At 49.4% G+C, this 10,707-nt stretch overlaps 2 protein-coding genes across 2 annotated transcripts; both read right to left on the bottom strand.

Annotated features, from left to right (window-relative positions):
* Nucleotides 1-96: 96 nt before the first annotated feature.
* On the bottom strand, nucleotides 97-4,756 carry PpBr36_10958 (uncharacterized protein; the record flags this gene model as incomplete). Its single annotated transcript, XM_029898065.1, has 4 exons — nucleotides 97-1,743; nucleotides 1,804-2,351; nucleotides 2,419-4,189; nucleotides 4,670-4,756. The coding sequence occupies 4 exons, from the start codon at nucleotides 4,754-4,756 to the stop codon at nucleotides 97-99; spliced, it is 4,053 nt and encodes a 1,350-aa protein (XP_029743556.1).
* A 1,084-nt stretch (nucleotides 4,757-5,840) lies between these two features.
* Nucleotides 5,841-6,854, bottom strand: PpBr36_10957 (uncharacterized protein; the record flags this gene model as incomplete). Its single annotated transcript, XM_029898064.1, has 2 exons — nucleotides 5,841-6,302; nucleotides 6,525-6,854. 2 exons carry the CDS (start codon nucleotides 6,852-6,854, stop codon nucleotides 5,841-5,843), a joined length of 792 nt encoding a protein of 263 aa, XP_029743558.1.
* Nucleotides 6,855-10,707: the final 3,853 nt, after the last annotated feature.

Here is a 10,707-nt window from a genome sequence, read left to right as displayed (position 1 = left end):
CATCAATCTGCCTGCACCTGTACGTAGGTGTGCGTTAGTAAAAAATATAATTAAAACGCGAACCAAAATCCTAAACAATTAATAAACTCTCGCCAGTCAAAGGCTGCTCTGGATCGACTGGTATCTAACCATCTGTGCATACAAACCATCCTTGCGCATCAGCTCGTCATGATTGCCTGCTTCGGCAACGGCCCCGTTGGCGAGGACCAGGATGACATGGGCGTGCCGGACCGTGCTTAGACGATGAGCGACCGATATAATTGTCCGTCTGCTGTTGACCGCTTTATGTAGCGCAGCCTGTACCAGAGATTCTGACTTTGAGTCCAGTGCCGACGTGGCCTCATCGAGCAGCAGGACCCGGGGATTGCGGATTAGAGCGCGTGCCAGGGCGATGCGCTGCTTTTGGCCGCCCGAAAGAAGGACGCCATTGTTACCGACGGATGTATCAAGGCCGTCTGGCAAGGATTGAATAAAATCGTAGATGTTGGCGTCCATACATGCCTTTTTAATGGTTTCACTATGGACAAGGTTCGGACAAGGTATTCCAAGGAGTATATTATCCCGCACGGTTCCCTGGTAAAGCGTGGGCTCCTGAGCAACCAAGGATATAATGGCGCGGTATTGTTTTAGGTTGAGCGTGCGGATGTCCTGGCCGTCGAGGTGGATGCTTCCAGCAACCGGATCGTAAAAGCGCTCCAAAAGAGAGACGACGGTGCTTTTGCCGCTACCCGAAGCCCCTACCAGTCCGACATATTGTCCGGCCGGGATGCGAAGGCTGAGGTTTTGGAGCACCAAACGGTCGCTTTGTTTTGGATAGCTGAAATCTACATTACGAAACTCAATGGCCCCCGTGGACGAGCTGCGGTTCACGGCCGCTCCAGCCTCGGACCACGTGTCGATGGCCGGTCTCCTGTCGGAGAGGCGCTTCAATTTCACCGCGGCGCCGTGCGCGTCTCCCATCTCGCGGGCGTACGAAAAGAAGGTTCCGGCCGATTGGGCGCCAAACACAATGGCCGAAAAACATACAAAAAATTGGAACTGGTCGTACTCGCGCCTCGCGAGTAGCGTGCCGCCGTACCAAAATCCAAGCGCAAAGGCTAGGAAAAAAGCCGAGCTTGAGGCGGCATATAGCGCGCTCGACCGCAAAGTTGAGATGAGGCTTTTGTGCTGCTGCGTTTTGATAATGCGACGGTATTCGGCGAGGGCCTCGTCCTCCCGGACAAGCGCAGCAACAGTGCGCAATGAGGTGATGGTTTCGTTGGCTATGGACGCTGACTGGGCAAATGAATCCTGCGAATGCCTAGAAAACTTGGCCAGCATGTGGAAGCGCAGATACCCGCAAGCCAGGAGTACGGGGACGGCCGAGGCAATGACCAGGGAGAGCTTCCAGCCGATTAAGAGACCCAATACTAGGGCGGCAATCAGGGTCGTGCTGACGGTAAGCAGCGTGCCCAGGGTTGCGCCGCTGAGACCAGCGATGTTGGCCGTTTCGGTGGAGAGAAAGGAGAGCAGGGCACCCGTTTCCATGTCGTCGAAAAAGGCCTGGTCCTGGCGCAGTAGGTGCCCAAAAGTCATGTTGCGCACGCGCCGGATGAGTCGCTCTGAACATTTTGCGAACGCCAGCCCCTGGAAGGCGAATGCCACAAACTGCACCACGGCCAACAACAGGTACATGGCGCTCCAAAAGTCGCTTCGCTTTTTGATGGTCTCTACTGTTTCCGAGGACAATGGCTGGCCAAGAATCTGTTACGCATTACCGTCAGAAGTGGTTTTTGAGCTATTCAACCACGAGCAAAAGCTTACCATGATTTGTTTGGCAAAAAAGATGGCCTGGATGGGCGTCCCGGTGCCACATATGACGGCCCAGATGAGGCCCCATAGCATCAGGTTCCTTTCCTGCTTGTTAAAGGAGGCGATGAAGCGGATCAGCGTCCATATATCATACTTGGCCACATGAGCCGCGCGTTGGGATGTGGAGGTGCCGGCTGCAAGTGCTTTGACTGTGGACTGGTCCTTGGCCAAAAAAGAGTCATTTTTATCCCTGCCGCAAGATGCAGTTGTAATCTCTTTGGTCCGGAACTGCGTCTCCTGGCAGGCCAGCATTTCAGCGAGGTTCTGCGCATCCATCAGTTTGGAATACACGCAATTTCTCTCCAGCAGGTCCTCGTGGGTTCCCTGCTCGACGATGGAACCATGAGAGAGAACCACAATCTGGTCCGCATCTTGAATCGTTGAGAGCCGGTGAGCAATTACGATAACCGTGCGTCCCGCGCTTGCCTGCTTGAGCCCGACCTGGACCGCCTTTTCCGATTCAATGTCGAGAGCACTGGTTGCCTCATCAAGCAAAAGGACTGTAAATTGGGAGTCAGCCGAGACAAAATTCGGGCAGGGTCGCAGGGGAAAAGGCAGCATTCGTACCTTTTGGGTCTGAAATGATGGCCCGTGCTATGCAAATGCGTTGCTTTTGACCACCGGAAAGACGAGAACCTCGCTCGCCAACAATGGTGTTGTAGCCGTCGGGGAGTTGACAGATAAAGTCGTGCGCGTTTGCCATCTTTGCGGCGCTCACCACCCGGTCCCTTTGCATGTCTATACTCTCGCTTGCTGATGCTGGTAGGCCCCGGCGAATGTTGTCAAAGATGGTAGTGTTGAAAAGCGTCGGCTCTTGAGCTACCAGACCAATATTCCTGCGCAGCCAAGGGATGCTCAAGGTACTAATATCTCGTCCATCAAGATATATCGTACCTCGAACGGGGTTGTAGAACCTTTCCAGCAGCCCGACGAGCGTGCTTTTCCCTGACCCAGACGGTCCCACGACTGCTGTGGTCTTGCCCGCCGCTATTTCGATATTAAAGTCTTGTAGCACCACCACTTCCGGCCGAGACGGGTAGACCATCTTGATGTTTTCGAAGCAGATTTTACCCTGCATGTTTTCCACCTTCTGGTTTGGATTCGCGCTCGGGTCCAAAGACAGCGGGGGTTTCCTGTCGATTGTGTTGAAAATCTTCTTGGCCGATCCGAGAGCCATCACAAAGGCTTGGAAGTGGGGTGCCGCATGGCCAATGTCAAAGGCGCCCATCATGATTGCCATGGTGACTGTAAGGATCCTGGCAACCGAGGTCTCCGAATTGATAAGAAACGTACTACCGACCCAGAACGACAGGGCATAATTGAGGTATAGTATAAGCATCATGCTGGCAACCATGATGCTGGTGATTGCTTTGACCTTGAACCCGTACTTCTCAGCCTGGAAAAGGTGCTCGTTGTACAGCTTTGCAAGGCGCTCCTGGGTTCCAAAGGCGACGGCGGTGCGGACAGACTCAAAGACGTCGCCGGCCAGAGCCCCGGCCGCAGAAGAGGAGAGAAACAATTTGATGCTGCTCTTGCTAATGAACAAGGTTGCGACGCCCATGGTGGTGATGAGAGCAAAGACCGAGGAGCAGAGAACCAGCGTGAGTTTCCAATAAGACGCGAAGCCAATCGCAAAGGCCGAAACAAAAATAGCGACCGCACCGAGCGTCATGCCTAGCTTTTCCGAAATGCCTGCTTTGATTTGGTTGATCTCGGTGGTGATGCAGGTGGTTATCTCGCCACTGCTAAGTTTGGTGTCCAGGTAGGCAATGTTTTGACGCAGGCAGCTGTGCAGGTAACGATCGCGTATTTTATTGCTGATGCGTTCTCCCGAGTAGATAAAGCCCGCGGTCGCAATGTAAACCGTGAAGAACTCACCAATGGCGAGGTATACAAAGCACAAGGCCAAGGTTGTCATCTGGGCAACGTACTCGTCGTATGCACTTTTGCCCGAAAAATAATCCTGTATAATTCCCTGATAGTTGCCAAATAGCAATGTCATCAAGGGCAGGCCGGCACCGCCTGCGATGGCGCAAATGGAACTGATGGCAATCAGCACCATGTCGAAAACTGACGCATATCGGTAGATGGTGGCGATGCCAAAACCACGATCGGACGAGGCGATTTGCTGGTTTAGAACATCAGCCTCGAGGTCGGAGAGATTATTGCGGTTGTCTTGTGACACCGAACGAATAGGCTCCTCAATATATGCGGGCTCCGCAGTGGCTGGCTGCTCCAGCTTCTCCGACACGCGAGACTCCATAGGTGCGATGCCTACTAGGCAAATGTTGACTGGATGTAAAATCTTTACCGAGGGCCGTAGATTGCGGATTTGAAGCTAGCTATGTCGAAAGCATGAAATGCATGGGAAACAGGCGAGTTATGTAGTTCACAAAAAGATTTCCGGCAGCTTTTTGTGTATGTCATGTGTCCTGACAATGCTGACTGCTCGAGTTTGTGACGTGGTGTATTTTCGTCAAACGTGCGAGATAACATGTTCATTAACAGTTAAAAGGCCTTGCCTGTAGGCAATCAAAACCAGAGATGGGTGCGGTATTACCCGCCTACCTCGCAAAGGAAATTAATCTCAAAAGTTGCGATGGTATGGACTAACAATAAAGTGACTTTTAAATCTTTGCCTAGCTTCTCATTAGTCACTAGAAAACTCTAAGTCGGGATAGGCAAAGTTATAAACCGCGATTCAATCGACCCAATCTCAAGGAAACAGGCTTGAATCGGTTGTGTTAACACAAAACAGCCTTCAGATGTATTTAGACTGCATCTGCATCTGGGGACGTTTGGTTTAATATGCACGTACTTGCGGGCTTTTGGGGATGCTCTTTGTCCCTACCGCCAACCAGGTGCGTACTTGTGCTGCTTTCACACTTGGCTCAGCCCCTTGCATGAGTTTATTTGGCTATTGGCGTATTTACAAAACGACAATCTGAGACTCCAATAACCGCACCAATGTTTTTGTCCCTGACTTGTCTTTTCCGCCAAATATCCCGACCAAAACGTAGTATGGCAAGGCATTTTTCTCGCTTGGGAAATATCCGAAATCCAGTCCGTAAAACCGAGTCAACATTTCCCCTCTTTTGTCCAGTCCCACTGCAGTTCAAATCTTGCCAATGTTTGATCAAGCAATATATTCAATCGTGCATCGACTGGCGTGGAGAGTGTTCTTAGACATAAAAGAAAAAAAAAGCTTATATAGGCCGAGGAGCGTAGGATCGGCATTGAAAAGTACGATTCAATGTGGCAAGAACATCGGAAACGAGCGATCTACCCCGCGCATTCTTACCTTGTGAATAAACTAGCGGGTTTTGAACCCCACGCGAACGTTTGCCCGAAATATTTGGGTTCCAAGTTCTTCCGTCCGATTAAAGGGTTATCCGCAACTTTATGGTGATTTTTCGTCCCATGAAGAAATGTCTTCCAACAGGGCCGCCAATTTAAAGCCCCAGATGCTCGTGCAAGCGCCGCATAGTCTTAATAGCTTACGACAGAGTTCTAGCTGGTTTGGCTTGAACGAATACAGAATCTTTACGCTGATTTTAAGGGGAATGTTGTAAATTTTGGCTACAAGTCTCGGTCTCTGCGAATCACTAATTACCGATTTTCGTACCGTGCACCTTTTACTTTGCCCTCATTCACGGGTTACCTCTACCTTTATAATTTTATAGTCGGGGCCCTCTTATTAGATTCAAACCTTAATTTAATGACGCCCCATCGAAACCGAGCATCGCGCCCAAGGCGAGATCCGGCTAGCCACCGTAGCGTAGCAAATCGCCGGAATTTTTAAATACAAAGTTTAACTGGCTGGAATATACGTTTACCGATAATTGCTCAGCCTTTGGATAAGCTTTGATTCTATGTGTTCTAAGCGGTGTTTTCTACATGAAATTGGAATGAGTTTCTCCAACCCTGTGGGTCCAGCCGCTACCGTATTTCTTCTTCTGTCATCGGCAAACGTGCTTTCGATCGATCCTTCAAACGTTGTGGATTAGAGCTTCAGCGTTGACAAGTTCCCAAAGAGCGTTTATACTCCCGGCAGTACCATCGGTTAGGGGTCCCTTTCTCAACCATTCCACAGTCAGCATGAGCTGCTGCTGCTTGCTCGCACCGACGATAATGCCGTCGCCAGATTTGGCCTTTAGTTTGGAATGGTACGCGACCCAGCGGTAGGCGAGCTCGCCGCGTTCAACGCCCTCGTCCTCGGCGATTTTTCCCCAAACGTCCAATGCCTCGACGAGGCTAGGCTTATTGTACAAACTGTTATATAATTTACCGAAAGAGGTGTCTTTGCCGAATCGACCTTCGTTGAGCGCATTTTTTGGCCTGGTCAAAAACCCACCGGCGCTAGGGCTGTAAGCATGAAATGCCATGCCGTATTTGCGTATAATTGGGAAAATGTCGACCTCGATATGACGGGCAACGGCCGAATAATTGCCCTGGTAAACGGATGGGAGTACGAAATTGTTTTTTTTTGGCCGGCTGCATAATTTCCTCGATTTGATTTGCGCGAAAGTTGGACAGGCCGAGGCGTTTAAATGCGCCTTGCTTATAGAGTTTGTCGAGACCGCTCATGGTTTCGTTCCAAGGCAATCTTGTATCTGGAGAATGAATGTAAAGAATGTCCACCTTTTGGGTACTTACATGTCAGTGCGTCTAACATTCAAACACCTGTATTGGAAAAAGATGGAGGGATATTTGCTTGCCTTGTCTGCCCCGAGGAGTTCCAGGCTCCTTTTGCCGGACTTAAACACAGCCTCAGCGGTTGATAAATCCCCGCCAAAGCCTCCAGGCACCTTGGTGTCAATGGTAAACCTGGAGGGAGCGCCCGTCTTGCCAAGCAAGAACTGCGATTGGCCATACAGCTCCGCGGTATCAATGTTTTTAATGCTTGTCCTTTCGAGAACGTTGAGCCATGAGTCAACTTCTTCGACGGTACTTTCAACAAAGCAAGCGCCGCCAAAAATGATGCGAATTCCGTTGGTCGTCATACTGCTTGTTTGGGGTGGTTTGAATATCGTGTGCTCGTACACATGGACGGAAGTAATTGCAGCCTCGCACAGTTGGAAGTGGGGAGTGGAAGTTGACTGTTATGCCAGAAAACGGTCTTAGGGTCAGTCCTTAATAAAGACTATCCTTGTTGTTTGTCTCGGCTATATATATTAAGTGGAACGTGTTCTTTCGCTGTTGTGAACAGTTGTTTATTGTTAACTCAAGGGCCATTCACTCGGGGTTTGATCTTCCAATTATTGCCTTTTCTTATTCCCAATTAGACTGTGTTCACAAGCGGGGAAATGGCTTGGAGGTATCTTCTTTGCATGGGTATCCCAACGGCTGGAATGGCTCGAAATAACTGGAATTGGCAAAAATTGAATTATAAACGCAAAGAAACTAGTACCAAAAAAATGAAAATTTAGATATTTAAATGTTAAACTACTGCTTATACTTAACCTTCTTGGCTATAGTCGCCGAAGTTTCAGAGGTTATTTACACGCTGAAACCAACCAGAAAAAAACGCATCCTGCAACGATAAGGGGGCCCGGCTAGTGAGACCTTGGCGAATTGTGGTCGGCCTGGTAATGTAATTGAATTAGTTAGTTTGGGCTAAGGTTCCGGCTTTCGTGCTTTCTTTTTTCATCTTTTTTTTTCATATATAAACCATCAACCACCAAATTCGGCACTTGGCCCCTACGTTCTACTGCGTAATCTCCAAGTGGATCCTTTTACAATACAAATAACTACTGGTAAATGTATATATAACCCAAAGATTCCAAATTATTAAATACTCGCATACCCACATATCCGCTCGCGCCTGTATTATCTTTTGCAAAACCCTTTATATTATAATAATTGCGAAACATTCGCACTCGTGCTGGTATTTCGAAACAAAACAAAACGCTAGTATTAGTGGATGATAAGCGCGGTCGTTTATTGCAATTAAAATAATTATATAAGATAGTGTAAAACGTGGTGCAGGTGCAAATAATTTTAACTGTTAATAGGAATCGTATAATCGCTGCGATCGGTAAAAACAATATAACAAATTGAACGTAATCTAATTTCTATTTCTAGCTATTTATATATTCGTTAAAATCGGTTGAAGATTTTTTTACGTATTATAAAATTACGTGGTTAAACACGTGATTTACCTACACGCATATTTGCCCATAAACCAATACAGGTTATTTTTTATATTAATTGCAAATATACCTTCCTATAAAACCGTAAATAATTGCGAACAAAATAATAAAAGAAAAATAACCGCATTTGGGAAATCGTGTAATTTTTTAACGTTGCAAATGTGAGGATCAGGCCCCTAGACCTACCCTCAGAATCACGACTCGGCTCCACACCGAGCCAGGGATCGGACAAGGATCCACTACCTCCGGATTTAAGCGCGTCTCTTGAGCGCGTCGTCGATTGTAATTTCTCTCTTCTCTTCAATTTAGAATTTTCGTCGATAGCGCCTAATACACTGAGGTTCTCCAATGTATGCCTGGCCGTGATATAATTTTAAACTCATTACGATTTGCTGGTGAAGCAATTAAAATATATCGTTCAATCCCTTCATTCAATCGTTCACCACGTCGGCTGTGCACGACGGTAAACTAGGCCACAGAAGACACCATTCGCGAAATCAATGTCGCCGCGTAAGAATTACGGCCCACCGATTCGCCAATCCCAACGCGTGACAAACGCAAACTCAGCAAAGCCAGATAATTTGGCTTCAGGCACTGCTACTCCCAACACCGAAGGTTCGGATCAAAACGGAGAGATTACAGTTGCCCCAGTGAGCCCAGAGCCAGTAGAGCCCGCTCCTACCAGCGCCAACACAGAGCCTGAAGAGCCCGTTGAGGCCCAATCCGACACAGAGCAAGATCAGCCAGTCGACAGCATCGAAGTTGACGGATCGTACGAGTACGAGTCAGTTTCTGAGCACCCAGGAGAGGCGCGAAGCCCTCCCCACCAACCTTCTGCCAAGACGTCAGACGGCAGGAACGAAATTCCGAAATCTCCAAGCAGAGCGCCCTCGCCTGCCGCCCAAATGAGAAGCGAAATGGCAGACGAAAGCGAAAACACTGCCGGCCAGGCTACAATCACTCAATCACAGCTGCAAGATCTTTTGGCCACCATTGCCCAACTTAAAGACCAGCTCGCCACCCGGAGTAGCAATGCCACCCGTCAAACCCGCGGTATTACGCCTTTGAACAGCGCCTTTGGAGGGGCTGAGTTTAAGCCCCATGGTATCGCTGCCCGGACAGCATTTAAGCCTTACGGAAGTAACCAAAATGCTAAAAACCCTGCCTACGACAGGACGGCACGTAAAGCCGGCATCGACCCCGGCATATTTGATGGTGATAAGGATCGTTTTGATAAATGGATCACTAAAATCGCAGATAAATTTGTAGAGGACGACGAAACTTACAAAACAGAAAGAAGCCGCATGGCAGTGATCAATTCCCTCACTGAAGGGCTTGCCAACGACCTTATCCAAGGCCGCTATGAATCCACCATTATGCCGTTCAGCAGCGCGGCCGAAATGGTCGCGACCCTAGCCGCTGTTTACCACGATGACAATCAAGCCTCCAAAGCCCGTGAGGAGCTTCGTCAACTGAAGTTTAGTCTGTCGGACAAGTCAACAGACATCCACCAGTTTATTGGCAAGGTTAACAGCCTAGCCGATAAAGCCAACATTGCCAAAACGGAACGCAAGTTGGTTCTCTATGAGCACGTTCCTGCCAGCCTGAACCCCCAGCTTCTCAGCCTATCCAAAGACCCAAATATCTCGTACGAGACCTTTGCCGGAGAAGTTGCGAACTCGGCGCTGGCCCAACAACGCGCTTGGGAGGAGCTCCGCGAAAACCGCAAAAAGAGGGAAGAGCGCCGTGAGCGTTCAGCCAGCGCCGAACGCAAACAGCGTCGACGCGAGAATCGCCGGCACAGCCAGGAAGCCAAGAACCAAACCCGCACACAGACCATTGACGCCCCGAAGTCGCCCAGCAGAGAAAACGCCAAATTGGTCACTGAGGGTAGATGCTTCCTTTGCAAAGAAGCCGGGCACCTGGCACGCAATTGCCCCGAAAAGGCCGCTCACATCGCCGCCGTTCTCGCCCTTCAACACGAAGGCGATCGAGAGGCTTGTGAACGATCCGGCCACAGCTTATCTTCGTCGGATTCGGAAAACTGCTAAGGCTGCCGAAAGTCTCCTCGGCAGTCTGCATGCCTCAGATAGCTAAAATCGATAGATCACCTAAATTAAACACCTTTCTTGCTCCCATTCAATTGCAAGACAAAGGTCGTGGTCTCAACGCCCAAGCTCTCTGTGACACCGGAGCAGATGTGTACTTATCCATTCGACCGAGCCTCGCGAAAAAGGTCGCCCAACGTTTAGAGCTACCTATTAAAAAGCTCCCCAAACCTTTGGACTTTGGAGACTTTAACCGGAAGGTCACCGCAAGAGCCACCGAATACCTTCGGCTCACCTTGCAAATCGACGGACGACAATTCCCACGGCAGAAATTCATCCTCCTCGAAACGGCACACGATGTGTTTATCGGACAAGAATGGTGGACGAAGCATCGAGTAGGCTTATTCCCAGCTACCCGCAGTTTCGTTTGGCCCAACGACCTGCCCGCAATGGCCCAATACTCACCCGCAATCGTCGTACAACGTTCGAATCCGCCTCTGGACCTTGAGGCCCAAGCTGACGCAGTCCGCCGGGACCGCAAGATGGAACAAGAAGACCGTCGCATCCAGGTCCGCAAGATACTTCAAGGCCCTAAACGCCAACACGGAAACCAGGCTCAGATCGCAGAAATTAGCGCCTTTCCGACTATCCCAAGA

The sequence above is a fragment of the Pyricularia pennisetigena genome (genome assembly GCF_004337985.1).
Source record: "Pyricularia pennisetigena strain Br36 chromosome Unknown Pyricularia_pennisetigena_Br36_Scf_12, whole genome shotgun sequence".
NCBI classification, from domain to species: Eukaryota; Fungi; Ascomycota; class Sordariomycetes; order Magnaporthales; family Pyriculariaceae; genus Pyricularia; species Pyricularia pennisetigena.
This window is presented reverse-complemented; position numbering and strand designations above follow the sequence as displayed.